General features: G+C 37.3%; 1 protein-coding gene across 1 annotated transcript in view; it reads left to right on the top strand.

Moving 5' to 3' along the window:
- The window catches only part of Kcnd2 (potassium voltage-gated channel subfamily D member 2), a 478940-nt gene that overhangs the window by 444499 nt on the left and 11978 nt on the right, over positions 1-22463 (top strand). Inside the window, exon 2 of the mRNA XM_069996631.1 lies at positions 17632-17794. Within this exon, the coding sequence (XP_069852732.1) occupies positions 17632-17794 (163 nt within the window). The remainder of the gene's footprint in view (positions 1-17631; positions 17795-22463) is intronic.

Below are 22463 nucleotides of genomic sequence, written 5' to 3' on the forward strand. Positions count from 1 at the left end.
TAAAAATGAATTAAAAATTCACATTCCCATGCCCATAAAGTATTACTGCATTTTAGTCACCTGGTTCATTTATAGTCTTTTTTGCACTACAATGAACTTCAGTACTTAAGACAGAGACAATGCCCAGTAAATCCCTCCTAAGTATGTACCCTCCTGCTTTCCCCACAGAGACTGCTCTAAGTGAATACATTAGGAACAATAAAGGCAATGACATGGTTTACATTGTTCTAAAAAAAAACCTAATGGAGAATGAGGGAAAAAAAATGATTCACTTAGAGGAACCTTTCTCTTGAGGGTGAATAGCATGGATATAAGTGGAATAATTAACAATTGTTTCCTACAGAAGTTAAATCAAATAGAGCAGGGCCTGCAAACAGTAACCTTAGGTATCATGAGCGTAGAAGGGAAAATAGATACTAATATTTAGAGATCTAAGAAAATGAGTGCTTAATTATTGTTTTTGCCCTAACTTCTTCATTGAGCTTTGAGAGAGAAAACAGGAGAGAAGCAAGTGTTCAACTTATCAGCATCAAAACACTATAGGAAATTCATAACTTATTTTGAGAGGAAAAGAAAAGAGAAAATAGGAAAAATACATTTAATAGCAGTAAAGGTTTCAGCATTTGTCATTTGCTTTTACTTATTTGTCTTCTTTGCATAGTGAAGCTCACTAAACTAACTGTTCTTAACTAAGCTGATAATTTTATTTCTATTTACAAAAGCACTAGCAAATGGTTCGAGGAATGCACTACTGTTTGAAGTTTTAGCTTCCTCTTCTCATGTTGAAAATCAATTCAATTGATCACATAGCAACTGCACTTATAGGATAGTGAAGTAATGAAAACCCAATAGGCTTCCTCCTACAACTACATATATGCCATTATCATAAGCCCTCATTAATGGTAAAAACATCAAGTTGCCAAATAAATTTTAAGGATATTCTAACTATTCATGTTAATGGCATTTATAATGGAATCACTGTGTTCTTTCTTGTGTTTAATTTAAAGCACACATTGGATATTTCCATTTTATTGCCCAAACCCTTATCAGCAATCTTATATTCTCCTTTCAAAATAAGAACTTTTTTCATTATTTAAATTTATAACTAACAACCAATCTCTTGCCATAGAGTTTCATTACTGTAATAAAAACCCAATAACAAAAGTAACAACAGAAACAAAAAACTTCTGTAACAGAAAGCTTCATGTAGAACTGAAATTACTGTAGAACTGTATGCATTTTTTAATGTAAGTGGCTTTACATGCATTCACCTGCCCTTAAAATATGGCTTTCATTTATTACTGTTGGCACTCTTGGTGATCTGTGCACAGATTCAGCTCTGAAATCATTTGTTCTAATTAAGAGCCCCTTGCCAGCACTGAGTCACCACCAGGCTTGGAAGCCCTAGGGACCAGCTTTCAATACACATTGTGCCCATTTCGCACCAGAAGAATATTTTACAATCATCAGCTCTAATTTACATCTTTCTAACATGCTTCCTGTCTGGTTTTTTGCTACCCTCTCCCCTCACTCTGTCAAAACAAGAGTCTAAAAGTTATTTTTAGTTGACAACTCATTGATATGAACATTTTGGACAAAACCTGCAAAGCCTTGAGCCCTCTCTAGAAGAAAGTCTCACCTTCACTGCACTTACAAGGTATGACTTGTGGATCTGATGCCTATAGAAGTCCTCTCAGGCTCTCTGCTAGAATTCAAATTCAATAACAACTACTTAGAAATGGCTTTTGCCTTCTCTCCCATTGCTAATTTTATTGATTTATTAATAAATAAGTTAATAATAAATATAATTTTTCTTTTTGTTCAGTTTTTTTTGGTCAAGTTGATGTACAGGGGGGTTTCAGTTACATAAGTAAGGTAATGAGTGTATTTCTTGCCAACCTTGTTAACCCTTCCCTCAATTTTCTCCTACTTTCCCTCACCCCAGCCCCCAGAATGTCAGTGTATAATTGTAATATTTCTTGATCAATGTCACCCCCTTCATAATGTTCTGGAATCTCTTCCAAAGCCACGCGTCCCTTCAATGCATATCCATTCAACACTATTTTTAGAATCACTAATATGGATATACTTCATAACTGGTTGTATGAAACATAGAGGGGAGCATATGACATACTTCTGGAGTTATAGGATAGGCACTTTCTCTTTTGAAGACATCATCTATTTTAATCTTTTAATTCTTATAGTAACACTTAGAGATGATAAAATTATACCTATTTTATCAAACAGAAAAAAAAAAAAAAGAAATCGCTCTTGCCAAAATATCAACTCTTTTCTTGGGCCTTTAAATATCCAAAGATTAATGAAATAGAAAGAAAGGAAGAAAGGAAGGAAGGAAGGAAGAAAGAAAGGAAGGAAGGAAGGAAGGAAGGAAGGAAGGAAGGAAGGAAGGAAGGAAGGAAGGAAGAAAGGAAGGAAGAAAGAAGGAAGAAAGAAAAAAAAAAAGAAAGACAGATGGGGCTGGGAAGGTAGCTCAGTGGTAGAGCGCTTGCCTTGCATGCCTGAGGCCCTGGGTTCGATTCCTCAGCACCACATAAGCAAAAAGAAAAAAGTCGGAAGTGGCGCTGTGGCTCAAGTGGTAGAGCACTAGCCTTGAGCTTAAGAGCTGAGGGACAGCGCCCAGGCCCAGAGTTCAAGCCCCACAACCGGACCCCCCCCCAAAAAAAAAAGAAAGAAAGAAAGGAAGGAAGGAAAGAAAGAAAGAAAGAAAGAACGTGAAAGAAAGAAAGCAGAAAGAGAGAAAGAAAGAAATTCACTACCTCTGCCTTTATTTTACATTTGTCTTTGCTCTGAGCCATTTTTTCCTGCCTATACCTTGCATTCACCTTGGGTTCCAGGAAGGACAGGAATGATAGATAAATGTTTTATGGCAAAAATAGAAACTACCCACCAAGCAGTGATTACTCTCTAGTAGATGTACGGGGAGGTTGTTCCTGAGATGAGGAAACCAAATCAGACCTTTGACCTCCACACCTTTGACCTGGACTGTTTACTTACACAGACCTCTCATTCCCTGCTCCAATTCTTCCTCTATTTCAACCCAAATCTCATGTCTGGGTCCTGAATTGGGGTTGAAATGTTGGTTTTTGTTTGTTGTTCTTGTGCTCTTCCTGTGCACAGTCAGTGCATTAATAAATCTCCGTCCCCTGGCCTGCATCATTACTTACCTATTTAATTGGCATATTGGGGTGAGGAACTGAGCCTGACATGTTAGAAGCCCCAGAACTGAGCCTGTGACACAGAACTCCCATTACAATTCTGGTAAAATAGAATTTTCTGCCGTTAGCAGGAAGGCTGGAGAAAGTCAACAAAATAAATCAGCTTTGCATCTGAGCCCTAACATCTTAGAGCCAGAATAGACCTGAGCCAGTGTGTGGAGGGAGGGCTGGGGGTTGGGGCAGAGCACGGCTTTGGGGAAACACTCTTGGTTCCAATTTCCTTGTGCCTCTTACCAGCTGTTCAGATGCCAGCAGGCTGCAGTTTCCCAGGCTGACTTGTCATCTAATTTCCTGCCAGTTCTGCTAGAGGAAAGCATTGGCAGGAGATGAGAAGAGGATGGAGAGCGTGTATATCCCTTCCTCCTTTCCATCTTCTGTGGGTGTTCTAATCTTCCTTTGTGGTCTGATCCCTTCCCTGGTAAATAAAGGCTTGCTAGGAACCTGCCTCTATTCAAGTCTCTGCTCTTGAACTCAAAACCTTTCTTCTCTCATTTCCCTCCTACCACCTACTCACAGTGACTTTTGCTGTTGGTAACTCCTGCCTGCTCTGTAATTTCATCACTAGGTGATGAAGATACCTCATTAAGTTTATTACCTTGTTAATACTTTAACTGTGAATACTTTTACTTTTGTTTAACCCAAGAATACAAACAATACTAATTTAAAATGAATAAACATTATGCTTATTACCTAAAATAATTTCCTGAAAATTATGTGTAGACAGGAAGTTACAACAAAATGTAAAAACATACATTTTTGAATGTGATAAACGTGGAACATATTCTGAAATGAAAAACAATTTAACTTAACATAATTTCTCTTTCTCAAAATGAACATGAGGAAAATGATCTTTATAAAAGAATTTTTGAATTGGTTTCTGTTTAGGTATACTTTCTTATTTGACTTGTCTTTTGGCTTTGTCATTGTGCTGTTCTTTAAGATAGATCCAACCAGAAGGCCACTATCTGAGATTTTTTTCATATAGATATCTGATTTAGTAGAACTACACAGGTAGACCATGAGTTACTAAAGATGATCTTTATGGATATTTTTCATAATTAATAGAAAGGATTGCCATTCAATCAACATTTCTGTGTGTGTGTGTGTGTGTGTGTGTGTGTGTGTGTGTGTGTGTGTGTGTGTGTGTGTGTGTGTGTGTGTATGCTAGTACTTGAACTCAGAGATTATGTACTATCCCTTAGTTTTTTCTCAGGGCTGCTGTCCAGCACTTCAGCCACAGTTCATTTTCAGCTTTGTAGTAGTTAAATGGAGATAGTCTTATGGATTTTTCTGCCCAGGCTGGCTTTAAACCTCGATCTTCAGATCTCCTCCTCCTGATAAGCTATGACTACAAGCATGAGCCACCAGTGCCTGGTTTCAATTAATATTTTAACTTTTCAGGATGATGCAAAATAATCAGAACACTAAATGTACCCAGTGTCCTTATTTAATCTTAGGAGATAACTTTACTTGACATTGATCAGAAAGCAATTGTTCCCTAAAATATCTCTAATGTAAACATAGACCATTGGATTCTCATCAAAAACAAGGTTTGTTTAAGGATATAGAAACGTTTCAGGTTAAATTGAAGGACAGAATTTTAATGGAAATGTCTGGCTGTTTTTGAAAAGTTAAATCACAGCTTCTCTGCTCTCTTTTCCTTCAGTATTTAAACAGTTGTGACTATTTACATGAAACATCCTCTTATTACATTATTTATCCTTTGAGAATTTTGAAATTGTTTAGCAGGGAAGACTCCCTGGTCATTGATGATGAAACAGAATGATATTCAAATGAGGATGGAGAAAGTCGGGCTCTGACCTGAGTGTGTGACTTGTGAAACAGGCAGTGGTAATCAACTCCAGACTGGACCTCTAAGTCCAGTCAGAAAAAGAGGGGTCGGAGCTGCCTGGGGCGGTGAGGGACATTGGCAGAGTATGCTATGTTCAGATCTGCCAAAAAGACACAATTTGTATTTGCAGTACCGCTATCTCCGTCAGACACTACTGCTGCCAGGAAGGCCTTTAATGCTCTACCCCAAAAGAGAGCTAAGTCTCTCAAGCAAAGAGTTTTGAGCATTCTTTTTTGTAAGACTTAAGAAGCAGACAATAGGATGCAAAATTATCAGGCCTTGGTGGGCAGAATTAGAACTAAGAGATGTGTTCGGTCATTACTGGATAATCCATAAGTAATTTAAAAAGTACAGTTGAAAACAAAATAGGCAGATACTTAATGACAATTTGAAAGCATCATGAGGCCTATAGTAGCTAATAGACTTTACACTGTACAATTTTGGGTGAGAGACAGCAAACACCTTCCCATTAAACAGCTTCCCTTCTTGTGTTTAATCTGTCTGATCTACTCCTGCAAGGCCAGTGTTACAGGCCTAGACCTGGAGGTGCATTCTTCATTCTTCTAAGGCAAAGGTGCAGAGGAATCTTTGAATACAGTTTGAGTGATGTCAGCTAGGAGAAGAGAGCTTGGGGATTTTCAGAAGACAGAGCTATGTTCAAATGGCCCCAGGATTGGGCTCTTTAGAAGACAGCCTGCAGGGAAGCAGCTTGACTGGAATACATAGGCAGGTGAGGGGTCATCCAACAGAGTTACCTTTCAAAGGAAAGGTACATAGCCAGGTGCCAGGGGCACACGCCTGTAATTCTAGTTACTCAGGAGGCTGAGATCTGAGGATTGTGGTTCAAAGCCAGCCCAGGCAAGAAAGTCTGTGAGACTCTTGTCTCCAATGAACCACCAGAAAAATGGAAGTGGCGCTGTGGCTCAAGTGGTAGAGTGCTCACCTTGAGCTGAAGAGCGCAGGGACAGTGCCCAAGCCCAGAGTTCACCCCATGACTGACGAGAGAGAGAGAGAGAGAGAGAGAGAGAGAGAGAGAGAGAGAGAGAGAGAGAGAGAGAGAGAGAGAGAGAGAGAGAGAGAGAGAGAGAGAGAGAGAGAGAGAGAGAGAGAGAGAGAGTAAGGCAAGGAAGCAATCCCAGCAGTAACTCCGTGGGACCGCAGCCATGGCCGTGTAGAAGATGAAACCAAACTATACATCCTCTGGAAGCCAACCAGTCAAGCATTTGCTGGAATCTTGATGTACTTGTTGGGTTAATTTTTTTTCATAAACCACAAGCATACCTCCTTTAACATACACCCAGAGTGAAACCAGAGAGGACCCAGATAGAAAGAATGAAGACCACACAATGGGATCTGCAGAGGTTTGCGGTCCCTACCTGAGACTATCAACACAGGAGAGAAGCACAGAGGAATAAGAAAAAGGAAGGTCATTATAAGAATGCTATGTGCGACACTGAGAACAGTCATAGTCACTCAAATTGCTGGGCTTTGGAGAGATTAAAAATCTGTCAAATTTACAGGAGTAATCTGTATTTCAAAAATTCTGGTTATGTTCCTATTAAAGTGTATGACAATGGAAAACAAATTTTAACCAGAAAAATGTCAAGAACTTTTCACTTCTCTCTGGGTATAAAACTATCTGGGTTAAAAATGATTTCCCAGAGTACAAAAACCAACATGAACTAATAATGTTGAAGGAGGTTGTGTTGGACTTTTCATCTAAGTATCTAGATAGGAAATGAGAAAAATGGAGGGGAGGAGATGGTTCTGAACCTAGGGAAAACATAGGAAATCTGGTTAGAAGGAAAAGAGCTGTAGACAAGTTATCTCCTCTCCAACCCTCCCATATTTATTGTGCACCATCAGGCCTTCCTTGACGGATTTATTTAAGCAATAAATGTTTATTGAGTTCCAACTATTTGCTCAGCACAGGACAAGGTCTGTACTAAACCTGAGTTTATAATGATGACGTGATCCTTGACCTCATAGGCCTCATGGATTAGGGATAGTAGATAGACCCATAAAAAAAACTAATTATACTTTCTTGACTAGTTGCAAGCAGCATTGGAGTCATAGATAATAAGGAATGGATACTATTATTGAATAGAAATAAGATGAGCAAAAAATCCTTCCAAAGAGAACTCATGTTTGAGCTCTAGCAATATAAATTGGAGCTTACTGAAAGGATTTATGCAGTAGAAGTTCGGAGAGGATTATTCTAGGAAGAAAGCAAAAATGGAAACAACCACTCCCCCCACACACACACAAACAGCATTACAAAAGCATAGAGAAAGCCTAGTATGTTCCAATAACAGAAGGTGATGTGTTTCAATTAGAGTATAGGACAATTCTGGGTAAGCAGTAGGGGGGAGGGGAGGTGTCATGAAACACTGTGTTTATCCTACAAAGAATGTGAGTTTTATCTTACAGGGGATGGAGACCCAATAGAGGTTTTATGTAGGAGAATGTCATGATCAGACTCAGAGATATGTGACTGTGACATTGAAAGGAGAGTTCCAGGCAACAAAGACTAGAAACTCAAACCAGATGAAAATCTTTCCAGTGTTCTACAGCTGAGAAAAGCCAGCCCCTAGTACAGTTTTTGGTTCTTTGTTTTAATGTATATCCCACAATAATCAATTTAAAAAAAAAAAAATGAAAGGTACTTTGAAAATAAGGTGACATTTTTCTTTTTTTTTTTTTTTTGGGTCCAGTCGTGGGGCCTGAACTCTGGGCCTGGGCACTGTCCCTCAGCTCTTCAGCTCAAGGCTAGTGCTCTACCACTTGAGCCACAGTGCCACTTCCGGCTTTTTTCTTTTTGCTTATGTGGTGCTGAGGAATCGAACCCAGGGCCTTGAGCATGCAAGGCAAGCACTCTACCACTGAGCCACCTTCCCAGCCCAAGGTGACATTTTTCAAGTACTCTTCAAATACCCTCTTTTACTGATGACATTCATTTAGATAATGAGCATTTTATCAGGATCTTAATGCCTCCATTTATTGACAAAAAAGCAAATGGGGAACTATAAGACAACCTGGAATTTGCTCATTTAAACTGCATGGGACAAAGAAACAGTCTATCAGAGTGGGATGGAATGTGGAGGGTTTAGTGTGTAAGCCCTGAGTGAATGCATGCATATTAGCGAGTTCCTCGATTTCCCCTTTCCTGTGCACATGCCCCATCCTTTGCCCCTAGTTTTCACAGGGTCACACTTAAGTGCTCTGTGTTTGTGATACCTTACATTTCAGAAAATCACGTATCTTTGTGACAGATACACAAAATGCTGTCAGAATTATTTTTGAATCCTTTTGGAAATGCCTTGAAATTAGGTAGTCAACGAAATTGGTGGGATGTGGTATTGTTGAACTAGTTGCAGAGGAATAAGATGTCCAAAATATATCCTAAATGTTGAATGTGTGTAGCCACAGATAAGGAATTCATACAGGCAATTTATTGGAAATAGTGTTTCTCATTCTCAGCTTGTGGAAAAACAGCAAAGATCTGGTTGGTTTCCAAACTTTTATTTAGGATTTTATGCCCCCTAGTGGGTAGTTGATATCGTGCAGTTAAAAAATAATTTCACAGGCTTTTCCTTTGTGCACTTTGAGCTGACTCTGTGAAACTAACAGTTACAATTGTGTTCCTAATATTATTTGAGGAAAAAAACATGAAGCCTTTCACAAATTAGTAAGGACTTCATAATAAATAATTTAATTTTAAAAGTATCTTTACGACTAGGGTTATAACTCAGTGGAAGAGTATTTGCAAATGTAAGCCCTTACATTCTGAAGCAATACAGAATAAAAGAAAAAAAAAAGAAAAGACATGTCTTTTTGGAATAACACATATAAAAATATATACTGTCATACACAGTTTTGTGACTAAACTGGATTTTTTAATATTTTTTAATTTTTATTTATTTTTTATTGTGAAAAATAGATGGGCAAGATAATGAGTACATTTCTTATCAAGCATTGTAGCCTCCTCCTTTGTTTCCCCTTCCCATCCCTTCCCAGCCTTTCCCCACCCCCTCACCCAGCCTCCCCCCCCCCACACCTAAGTTGTAAAGTTCATTTTCGACATGACAACTTGTACATCTCATTGTTGCAATGGGCCCACCTGTATCCCTATTTAAATGACTTGTTTTTCCTCTTCCCCTCCACAAATTATACCGACATCAAATACAGTGAAAGCAGGGGTTATACTGTGGGGGAGGGACATACAAAGCAACAAAGAAATAATCTTATAAATGCGTTAGAAACAAATGCTTGAAAGAAAAAAACATTTGAATACATATCTTAGGGTTCATTTTCCTAACATCACCTTATCTGACCTTTTCTGCTTGACTCATACATATACTAGATATTGCAAATAAGGGAAACCATGGGACCTATGTTTCTTTGGGCTTGGCTTACTTCACTTAATATAATTTTGTCCAAGCCTTTCCATTTCCTAAACAATGGGGCAATGTCATTCTTTCTGATGTAGGCATAGAATTCCATTGTGTATATATATCACATTTGACTAAACTGGATTTTATCTAAGGATTCCTCAGACATTCAATGATTTTCAGCTAAAACATCTAATTAGGGAAGGAAAACCTCTGGCTTTTCTTTTAATATATGCTAAGATTGTAAATGTGGTCAACATTAGAAGAAGCTGTTTTTTATAAACTTCTAAGGGAATGATAACCCATAAATTAGCTGAAAATTCTCAACAGGACTAGGAAAGTATTAGGACTGATTCTAAGGCAAGAGGAGAAATGAAATCAGGGCAGCATTTTAGGCAAACATTGATTTTCAAATGTCAAAGAGAAATCATTGCAATGTAGAAGTAATGCAGACCCCTTGGCAAACAACATGTACTGCAAGCAGGTGTTACGCAGCAGCACTTTAAAAAGTCATTTGCTGTTTGCAAACATTGCAGTTACTATGAAAATTATCCATCAAACCATGATCCTTCAGGAGTACCAAGCCGATGGCAGAAAATCCATGAATTACATAGCCACTGAGACCCTAAGGGAAAAACATTATTAGTTAAGAAGTGATCCAGCTCCCAGGTCAGAAGAAAGTATTTCATATATTCCTTGACCTAACACTAAGGTCAAAAAAATGCAAACAGAAAATCAATCAAGTACATAAATACACCAACTAATAATTAGTTACAACTTCTACTAGTGATATTAGACATTAAACATATTGCTTACTTTCAGATGTTCTTTGTTTTCATTTTTGTTTTTGAAATTGAGTCTCACTCTGCAGTCCAGGCTGACCTAGAACTCCCTATCATGACTTTTATGCCTTTGGCCTCTTGAGACCTGTAGTTACAGGAATGAGCCACCATATCCAACTTCTAATACCATCTAATACCATCTTCTAATACCACCATATCCAACTTCTAATACATTTTTTTGGATTTGACTATTTTTCAAAAAAAACTGCAAATAATGATTTAGGTCCTATATAAACTTGTTTTGTTTTTACTACTACAGTTATTGAGACTCACATAACATATAGGATATACCTGAACTTCTTCATGCCAGCATAGGATCCAATAATTCTATTTCTTATGCCTGGAAATTTGTAGTGTTTCGTTGTAGAAAATGAGAGGGGGAATTGAGCTATCCTATTCATCAGACTTATTTGAACTTGAGTATTTTGTTCTTGTTGTATGAAGATCCCTTCTACCTTCATGATTGTTTATTAGATCCATGATTTTTGTTACTCACAATTTCCATAAAAAGTAATTTCATATTTCATCACTCATGGAGAGTGATGTTTTATCTTGGGAAGTTTACCTTACACAACATCTTTCAGAAAAAAATACACATAGAAACTATTTGAACAGAACTAGCAATCTAAAAGTATTGAGTTCACACTCAAGGAAACAATTCTATACTTGAGATCCGAAGACAACCACATTCTAGCTATGATATTTCTGAAGAAATGTCAAGTAGGAAACTGAGTATACATTCATAAAATTTGTTCTGCAATGTATTATGTTTAAAAATTAGGCATATTTCTTGCCCATGCAATACTACATGATTAAGTTGAAAATATGGATACGTGATATATACATACATACAAACATACATACATAGATACATAGATACAAACAAACATACATACATGATAGATAATAAGATAATTTAAGTGATTTGTCTAAATTAAGCAAATTATACTACATTTTTTGCATTGAGTGAGTAGCTCAATACTATAATTTGAGGAACTTTTGGATGATAGTTGAGGCTGATATCTTCAGTAATCCAAAATTACCTTCTGCTCTTTATATGGCCCTCCAACCACTATGATATTTAACATGGGGCATTTTGGCCAAATATATTTATGCCATGTGCATATTTAGAATTAGCATCTCTTGTGAATGACACTCCTATATTGTGCCTTCACTAATGTAAGGTTGGAAAGAAATAATTAGCTATCAGGTATCTAGGATGGAAATGAGTAGAAATGACTTGCTGTGGTTATCTTAGCTTGGTGAATATAGGAGGAAGAGGCAAAATTTAGAAGAGGTATGGAAAATAAAAGTATTGTGAGAAGATTCTTGTCAACTAACAAAGTTCAAGTTGCTTTCTTACGTAAAACTGCCAAATAGCTATTCTCATATATTATTCTCTGGTTGTTTTCTTCTATTTTTAGAACAATATATTTATCTTCTTTGATCTTATATGCCCTTTTATAGTCTTTGAGTCAATTTTACAAAATATATAATTTTTTGCATAATTTTAAACACAGGGGCTGGGAAGGTGGCTCAGTGCTTGCCTTGCATGCATGAGGCCCTGAGTTCAATTCCTCAGCAGCACATAAACAGAAAAGGCCAGAAGTGGTGCTGTGGCTCAAATGGTAGAGCATTAGCCTTGAGCTGAAGAGCTGAGGGACAGCTCCCAAGCCCAGAGTTCAGGCCTCAAGGCCAACAAAAATAAATAAATAAACATCAAATCACTGTTAGGTAACTCCTTTTGGAAACAGATATTTTAAATTACTCTCTTTCCATCCCCAATTTGGGCTTTAATTTGTTCTTGTTTTTTTTTTTTTTTCTAGGAGTTTGAAGTGCATCATTTGGTTATTTGAGATCTGTGTTTGGCTTATTTATTTCTTTTTCAATATGGCATGCTATATTTTTAAAAACTGTAAATATGGGCTGGGAAAGTGGCTCAGTGGTAGAGCAAGAGGCCCTGGGTTCGATTCCTCAGCACCACATAAGCAGGAAAAAAAGCCGAAAGTGGCTCTGTGGCTCAAGTGGTAGAGTGCTAGCCTTGGGCTGAAGAGCTGAGGGACAGCGCCCAGGCCCAGAGTTCAGGCCCCACAACCAAACTCCCCCCCCCAAAAAAAACTGTAAACATCATATTAACTCCTGAAAAGAAATAAAAATAGTGGACTTAACATAAATTGAAGAAGGAAGATTTGGGGGAAATGAAGGTGTATTTTATGAAAGACAAAAAACAAAATATCAACAGGTAACAATACAGCCAGGCTAGAAATCATTATTAAAAGATGGCAGTATTTTAGACATATTTTAAATTTTAATTGGTCTTTAGCTACAATAATCTTTCATTATAAGGCTTCCCATGCTAAGCCTCTCTTCCACTCTGTTTCAAGATATACTTCCTGAGATACATAATGCTGTTTTGCTTCTTACTGTCATTTGAATACTAGTTAAAAGAGCTTTTTCAGACCAAAAGAAAGCTAAAGAGTTGTTTCCCTTCCCCAGTAGGTTCTGTGTCCAATTAATAGTTTGCACACAGAAAATATTTCTATCTTTCCAAGTCATTTCTAAAGCAGAAAAGACACAAAATGCATAATGCAAAAACAGATATGAATCTCACTGTGTATTTCTTATCATCCTCCAATTCAAAGTAGCAATCGTGCTGAAAATATTACAGACATCAGCAGTAGTCCAATCTCAAAAAGTCAAAAGAGCCAAGAAGAGCAGAAAGGATCATGTATTCACTACTCAGGGGCATGTAGAAAGAGGCAGTGATGTTCCTTGGGAATCAGCTTAATGGCTCAGGTTATCCTTGCATCTATAATCACTAGACACTCTGGATCACCTTGCACATTGTGTGGTCTCTTTCCTTGAGCTCTGTTATCATCTCCTGCCCCAATCACTCACAACAGCAGAGCCTTGGGGATCATCATAATTTGCTATAACATGGGAAAACTCTTTCTCTGTATCCAAGAGAAAAAGCAATAGATGAGCCGTGAGCCCTTGCTCCTTCTTCCTCTTCCCACCTTAGTCATATTAGTACAGCTTGGTACATTCAAATTTCATTACATCTCAACTGCTTTGCCTATGCTTTGTGAAATGTGAATGTTGGATTACAAAACAAATATGGTAGAAGTAAATAAATATAATTTCATTTATTGGATATTAGCATAGTTTGGGGCATTAAACACTTGCTAAAGTACTTTTTATGATTTTGCAACCATGGATTATTCTAGAATGTGACTTTCTGCCTTCAACTTGGTTCATCTCCTGACTTTTCTTAATTTATGGTATACTTCCAAGTGTGCTTTACTTTCCTGTTTTATGCCATACTACACCAAAAAAATCCAAAAATCTTAATAAATACATTTTTACATCTCTTAGAGTAGAAAGGTGGACACATATAGTCATAATATTCAATGTGCACATTCTGAGGGGAAGGGTAGAGTTAAGAAATATGGGGAAGAATAATGGCCGAGGTGACATTGATCAAGATGTATTCTACTCATAAATTACTATGTTGAGTTGAACAACTACTTAAAGACAAGTTTTTAAATCTCTTGATGGAGAGACTTGGTGATGATTCATTTAAGTACTGCATGTGTTTATATTTTAAAGGCTTTCTTTAATTACATAGCTCCATGCCATTCTTTCCTGTCCATAACAATTGAGTTTTATTTACTTTCTTTTCAAGAAACACTTCTTAAATTTTAATTGGTAGGCATTAAAATCAAATCCCTTTTATTGTAGTTGTATGTGTGTTAGTGTACATGTACATATGTGTGTTAGTCTTTACCAGGACCTATAGCACAACCAAAGAAAGGGAAAGGAGATGCTTATAGAATCCAGCCAAGAATTCAATGTGGACTATGGCTAGTATAGAAATTGGCTCATACCATATAAGATGATGCTAAGCGAAATGACCTCTAAGACATGGATACAAGAGGTTTTTCTTTGTTATTGTTGTTTTTAAGGAACTATGTGATTTTTTTTGTTTCCTTTGTATGTTCTCCCCCCTAAGGTATATCCCCTGTTGTCACCGTATTTGATTCTGGTACATTTATTTGATATAGGGAAGGGAAGGGAAACAACAGAATGATGAGACAGAGGACAAGGGGGAGACCACTGCAACAGCAATATACACAAGACAATTGTTGGAAATGATCTGTACCACTTGGGGTGAAGATAAGGGAGGAGGGAAAGTAGGAGAAAAATGAGGGGAGGGGTAACAAGTTTGACAAGTTTTACCTTACTTATATAACTGTAACCCCTCTGTATATCATCTTGACAATGAAAAAATCAGCACAGAACAAAAAAAAAAAGAATTCAGGGAGCTGATTGGATCTGCACATTTTTCTTTATGTACATTATACATCAGTAAAGAAAGCATATGGGGGCTGGGAAGGTGGCTCAGTGGGAGAGCGTTTGCCTTGCATGCCTGAGGCCCTGGATTTGATTCCTCAGCACCACATAAGCAGAAAAAGCCAGACGTGGTGCTGTGCCTCAAGTGGTAGAGAACTAGCCTTGAGCTGAAGAGCTGAGGGACAGCGCCCAGGCCCAGAGTTCAGGCCCCACAACCGACCAAAAAAGAAAAATAAGAATAAATTAAAAGAAAGCATATGACAAAAAAGAAATTGAGGTATAGTACAGAGCACTGTAGAAAATGCACTGATTTTCTATGTCCACCGACATATCTCTGTAATAAGTACATCCACCTTGTAAGTCTATTTTAGCTTTAACTGTTTCTCCATTAAGATGGTCTTTAGATTATGGAATATCTTCCCAGTTGGACTACAAAATAAGATCTTGTTTTATGTGGCACAGCATTTCAGTCCTGACATTTTATTTTTATTATATGAATTAATGCAGTCCTGGGGATATCAAATGCATCTCTGCTCAGTGTGACATCTTGTCATCCTCACTGGTGTTCCCTTGCCCAGTTCCTCTGAGACTTCCATCTCTGTGTTTTCACAAGAACCATATTAGTTAAAGTGATCATTTCCTATGCCACCATCAAAACATATGCAGACCTTCCTTCTTGCTCCTTTAGTCAGCAAATCAACTCTAACTCTGTATTGGTAAGGAAGAGAAAAATCCATTCACATAACTAAAATGCACTGAAAGTCTGTTTTAGGCTAGTGATGCACACAGTAGAATAGCTCTTACTTTATCATATTATTTTCAATATAGTGAATGAAGACTGAAAAGATGAATTCATCAGAAATATCATAGATAATATAATATATAGATAAGATGATAGATAATAGATAAGAACCATAAAGATAATCAAACAGAAACTTGTTATAGATTATGATTAGGGAACAGAGTAAGATTACTCTTTTTGTTATTATTGTTGTTGGTCATGGGGCTTGAACTCTGGGCCTGAATGCTGTTCCTCAGGTCTTCAGCTCAAGGCTGGGCTCTACCACATGAGCCATTGCACCACTTCCAGTTTTTGAGTGGTTTATTGGAGGTAAGAGTCTCAGGGACATTCCTGCCTGGGTTGGCTTTGAATCTTGATCCTCAGATCATAGCCTCCTGAGAGCTAAGAGTACAGATGTGAGCCACCGGTGCCTGGCTAGATTATTCTTTTGTGGTTCTTTTGTTTTGTTTTGTTTTTTCTATTTTTCCACTTTTGTCATTTTTTATTTCTTAATCTTTTGTCATTTATCTAAGTTTAACTGATTTGGGGAGGGGAAAAGGAAGCACAGAAATTGTGGGACAAAGGATGAACCAATTCAGCAGTGATACTCACTAGACACCATGTTGGAAATGAACTTTACAACTTGAGGGAAAGGGAAGTCAGGAGGGAAAAAGCTGGGAGAAAAATGAGGGAGGGAGTGACATTCTTCAAAAAGAAATGTACTCAATACCTGACTTATGCAACTGTAACCCCTCTGTACATCACCTACAATAAAAAAGTATTTTCAAATGATTACTCTAAACAGATGACTTAAAGGGAAGTTCTGAGATGAAGACATTTAAGTGCTATGTGATGACCTGGGATCTATGCACAGCAGAAGCCCTGATGGTTAGTGTAGCCACCAAACAGGAGGCTTGCAGGGGGGTGGTATGAAGCAGAACTAGAACTAATTATGTCATCCCTTGGAAGAAAAGTTACCAGGTTGAATGTTCAAGTTCATTGGAGAGGATAAACAAAGTTGAAACTACCTAATTTCCAATTTTGCAATTCTAACTCAGCTTCCATGTTGTAGAGTGGGAAATGTGGGTATTTCATTTTAGTTAGTTCTATATCCCCACCTCTAGAAAAACATGAGGATGTCTTCAAATTTGACATAATCAACTTGAGAAATCATAGTTCCATTTTAGCAAACTGTGGGAAAACAGATTTGATTGGAGCAGGGAAGCTAAGGAAATAAGAAATTCAGTTGGGTCTCAAGCACCTAGGTGTAGAAATAATCAGACCAGAACACCTAAGAGTCTGACTTTCAGGAAGAAGAAAGATACCAGGGTTATCAATATAATTTAGGAGATCAGCTATTATATTTTAAGTTATAGGACTCAATGAAATCATATAGAAAGATTAATATGGGGAAGGTAAGAGAGCTTAGAGTAAAACCTAGATTACTCCAAGATTTAGAAATTAGATAAAGATAAAAAGAGACAAAAAAGGAGAAATGCAACCAATGAGGCAGGAGAATGATTAAAAATCAAACTCTAGTTCTGAAGCCAACAAAAAGTGTTTCAAGGACAGACTAGTCAACTAATCAAACACAAATAAGACTTTGAGTAAGATTATCATGAAGAAATGGCCATTAGACTTCAAAAGTGAAGGTTAATGGAGACCTTGAAAGACTTATTTTTTAAGTGATTATATCAGATAGAAGGAATGTAATGTCCTACTTTTGTACTTAAATTTCATCACCAATCCAGTGTTGAGAATAATTAAGTGGAAAAATGTGTTATCTAGACTATAAATTTCAACGTAGAAATATTGACTATGAAATAAATGTACAAAACTATACCATATTTAAAGGATGAATTGAAAAGCTATCATTACATCATCTGGCTTAAAATATTTTCTAATTTCTGTGTTATAATAATTTTCTGCAAAGTTAAAAGGCAATTTTCATATCCAGATATTTGTCATTTCTCATGTTCTAAAGTCTGTACTTATGCATATAACCAGGAAGTAGAAATAGACATCGGAAATATATATATAATATATATACATCATATGTATCATATATATACCATATATACATATATATGCCATTTGATCTGAATTAAAGCACTATTAATAACAAGTAGGAGTCTTTTTTATGACAAAACAATATGTATGTTTTTCTCTAACACAGGTATGGTGACATGGTGCCAAAAACCATAGCTGGGAAGATATTCGGTTCCATCTGCTCACTGAGTGGCGTCTTGGTCATTGCTCTCCCTGTTCCGGTGATTGTGTCCAATTTCAGTCGCATCTACCACCAAAATCAACGAGCAGACAAACGAAGGGCTCAAAAGGTACATGTTCAGTTCTGTGAAAACTGTGATTTCCTATCTCCTACCTCCTACACACAGATTTGAATTTCCCTTCTGGTCCTTTAGTGTGAGACTGCCCTAATCCAAGAAGAAATTGAACTCTTCACGACTTAAAACACAAAGCACTTTGTCAAACATCTCACAGGATCATGACTGGTCCAGCAATGAAAACATCAGCTTGGCAGTATACTTTGGCAGGACTAAAGGACACAGGTAGCACAGGCTAGCTTCTAGCAGTATCACCCTGGATGTGGACTTGACCATCTCTGTTGCAAGCAGATCATGTAGCCATGTCTACTTTTGGTGTGTGTGGTAGGGGAGCTAGGGGAGGAGGTTACATTCGGGCCAGAGGCAAGAAAGAAGAAGTAATTAGTGAAGAGCACCACTCACAGCAGTAAACAGACTCATTGAAAATATTACGAATATCACATTTTTCCATATCATTCACTGTCTCTGTCCTTCAAGAGGTTAAACTGGTTCCCATAAAAGAAAGGTCCAGTAAATGGATCTCAGACATTTTGCTTGGTTGACACAAGAAACAAGCAAGGAATATCTGATCATTTGTAGCTGACTTTTGTTTTCTTTACTCAGCAGTTTCCTGCTTCTCTGAAGTTCTTGCCAATTAATTTATCACTCTAAGAACAAGCACAGTGAACACTCATCTATAAAATGAGGAAAACAGTAAGGTTTAAGATGGTATTCAAGTGTATGTAAATCTATAAACATGATATTAACATCTTTGATATTTCCTGATGTCTTACTATGTGCTAGATATTAGTCCAATGTTTTCTTTTTACAAAAAATAATTCATATACTCTTCACTACAACTCTTGGAATTCAATAACATTATTCTTCCTATTAGACAGAACAGAATCCAAAAGGACCCAGTATTTGACCCACTGTCACGTCACATATCTAGTAAGTTGGCAAACTACCATCCAGTACAAGCCAGTCTGGGCTAGAGTAGGGGAACAAAGCTCTAAATGAGCTATAGATGTCTCATACATTCAGTGTAAATTAATCAAACTATCTGAGACATATAGTGGCATCTTTTAATCACCTTTACCCTTTCCTATTGGAACTGTTAGAGTGGAGAGACTATATGGAGAGACTATATAAAAAATTGAACCTTAATTACACAATGGAAAACCACAATTGGCTGGTTTTCAGAAAAATGGACTAAACATTAGTCCTCTTCCTTTCTGCATTCTTTGTCAAAATAGTTATCTTTACAGACAGGGTCCTTTGTGCTTAGAAATAGTCTTGAAAGCTGGGAACTGGAAGCTCATGTCTGTAATCCTAACTACTCAGGAAACTAAGATCCAGAGGCTTGCCAGAACCAACCTTGGCAGAAAAGTTCATGAAAGTTCATTTCTAAAATAACAAACAAAAAGCCATACTGGAGACTGGAGACATAGCTCAAGTGATAAAATACCAGCTGATCAAGAAGGAAACCTTGAGTTCAAACATTAATGCTGGCAAAATAAAAATAATGGTGATGATGATGATGATGATGATGATGATGATGATGATGATGATGATGATGACGACGACGACGATAACAGGAAATTTCTTCTGCAGTTTATGTGTTCTATACACTTAACCTTTAAAGTTAAGTCTGACTACCTTAAAAGGTAGTCAGATTTTTTTGAAAATATCCAAAATCCATTCATAACTATGCTTTAAGTGAAAGTATAACCCAAGCAATATGTTATAACTATCAAATATCTTGGGAGATGTAGTTGCATTTCATTATCACCTTTGTAGGGATTGCCAGAGTGGATTTTAAATATGCTTCCGAGGAAGGTTAGCATCTTCACTCAAGTATAAAATCTCACAAAGTAACGCTTGGGAAAATTCAAGTTGATCGTTGCATGTTTTGCAGAGAATTAATTTAATGTCTATTGTCAGTAAAGAAACCTCTTTCTCTAACAAAGCCTTACCCTTTCAGCCTTGCTTTATTGTATACCATTGTAGGACAAATATTTAGCTTTTAACTATTACTACTAGGAGCATTACATATTACAGGTAACATTATGTAGAGGGCTGATGATCCAAATGACAGTGAGTGTTAGCAAACCACTCTGGCCAATTGTAATCTGCAGGACATATCCTTGGCAAGCAGAGCTGGAAGGACTCACGTCTTCAACCAAGGACCCTTGTGCACTGCCCCTGTAACTGTGTCTGCACAGTGCAATCCTTCTCTATCATCCCAAACAACAGAAAGCCTCTAAAACTTAGCTCCCATCCTCCTTCTAGAAATCCCTACTTTACCTAAGAACTATTCTATGAAAACTCTAGAAGCACAAATCTGACTTTTTAATGTATTTTTGGTAGTTTGTCCTGAGCAATATTAAGGAAAATCTTAGAATATTTTAGAAGCCTTTTTGTTCTAAGTATTTTTAGAAAGCAAAAGTAAATTCATATGATGGCTAATTATGCCAGGCACCTCAGAGGTTATACCTGTAATCCTATCCACTCAGGAGATTGAGATCTGAAGATCACAATTCAAAGCCAGCCCTGGCAGGAAAGTGTGAGACTCATCTCCAAATAACTACCAAATACTCAGATGTAGAGCTGTGGCTCAATTGGTATAGCACTAGCCTTGAGCAAACAAACTCAAGGACAATGACCAGGCCCTGAGTTCAAGCCCCAGGACAGCATTCCCCCCTCCATACATACATACGCCAGTTAAAAAGTTTGTTCTGTCAAGCTTTAGATACTTTTTTGTTTTCAAGATAGGGTCTCTCTATGTAGCCCAGTCTGGTCTCTAACTCCAGATCATCCTGCCTCAATCTCCTGAGTGATAGGATTACTGGCACATACCACCATGCCTTGCTTGGTGTTTTTATAATATTGTTTATTTTCTAAATTGTTGCATTAATGCAATGAATTTTTCATGTGACTACTAAAAATGACTTAATAAAGCCAAGTACAATATGTCCAGAAAATAGTCTATCTATGACCAATAAACAGAGTATAATCCTCTAAGAAAGTTCATAGCTAAGGAAAAAAGTAAGTAATTAAAAGATATTTCCTATTTTCCATCCTAAGAGACAAAAAAACACCTGAGATTAGCTGTTCATGAGGCTAAGATGGTTTACATTTATCTGGACCTGGGTAGTACTACAAATATCCAAATTATGCAAAAATAACCAGAATATTCAGTCAAACAAGCAACGTACTTAGTTAAAACTTGGTAAAAAGCATCCCCAAAACTGACCAATTAAAGTCATATTGTGAAATTATTTTTCTATGTCAGAATTTTTTAGCACTTTAGTCCCATTACCAACTTCAAACTCGAGCCAGGCATGAATTACATATAAATTGCAGTTGAGAAAATTCTCATTATCACCACTATCAGGGACAATTTCCTTCTGCTAGGCTCTTTCTCCCTTGCAAGTATTCTGTCTTCCCTACTTAATTTTTTTTAAATCAGGTCCACATCTTTTTACCTTCAGATTGTTTTTCAGTTTGGGTATTACACTTTTGCCAGGCCAAGCGATTCTGAAATCTGCACTGGGGTAAGTTCCTCTGTGGACCACCGATTTTCCTACCTTGACATCCTGGAGGCTGTAAGTGTTCTCCAACATGTCCACAAGAATTTGCATTTCTAACAAGATCCCAGATGATACTACAACCACATGTAAAAAGGCATTGCCTATTGCATTTAGCAATGCTCAAATCAAAAGACTTTTAAACTTCATGCTTGAGTAATGAAAAGGCAAGAAAGAACTTCTTGCTAAAGCCTGGTTATGACCTCTTTTAAATTATCCACTATAACAAAAAACAGCCAATTCTTACCCTAAGCATCTATGAACAACCCTTTATAAAAGTTGTCTTTAGTTTACTGGCTACTTGTCACAACCCATGTTTGTATGTGTCGATTATATATTATTTGAAATGTTTACTAAGTTTCAGCACTATCTGCACTACCGAATTACCTCTGCCCTTAGATCTCTCTATTCCATCCCCTTAGTACCTAATGTAGTAACTTGTCACTTGGCAAATGAACTTGTTCAAGGTTGAAGAATAAGATCAAATGTCATCCCCTCCATGAAAATTTTTCTGGATATTGTGAATACCATTAGCTTCTCCCACAGTATCAAGTACAATTTTTTAATAGGTCCTGGGGCTTGAACTAAGGGCCTGGGCGCTGTCCCTGAGCTTTAACACTCAAGGTGAGTGCTCTACCACTTTAAGCCATAGTGCCTACTTCCAGTTTTCTGGTGATTAGTTGTCAACACTAGAGTATCATGTACTTTCCTGCCCTGGCTGATGTTGAACCACAGTCCCCAGATCCCAGCCTCTTGAGCATTTAGGATTAGAGGTGTGAACCACCAGAGCCCAACTGAGTAGAATCTTTGATCCTGTGCCATTCTGTCTTGTCACCGTACTCTGTCTCTGGACAGAGTGCAATGCCTGGAACAAAATCTTATGCCTTATTATTGGTTTATTTCCAGTAAAGAATATGTGTATGAATAATAGTCATATTCACCTCAACAGCAGATCCATTATTAGAACAGGGAAGACTTTTCCCCAGGTACTTAAAACAAGGGAATGAATGAGGCTCTGGATTCAAGCTTCAGGCTTAAAAACTATGGAGCATGATTTTGGCTGATACTTACAAATTTCCATTTTTTATCTTTCC

Source organism: Dipodomys merriami, unplaced genomic scaffold (assembly GCF_024711535.1).
Source record: "Dipodomys merriami isolate MVZ:Mamm:240054 unplaced genomic scaffold, mDipMer1.0.p SCAF_5, whole genome shotgun sequence".
In the NCBI taxonomy this organism is placed as follows: domain Eukaryota; kingdom Metazoa; phylum Chordata; class Mammalia; order Rodentia; family Heteromyidae; genus Dipodomys; species Dipodomys merriami.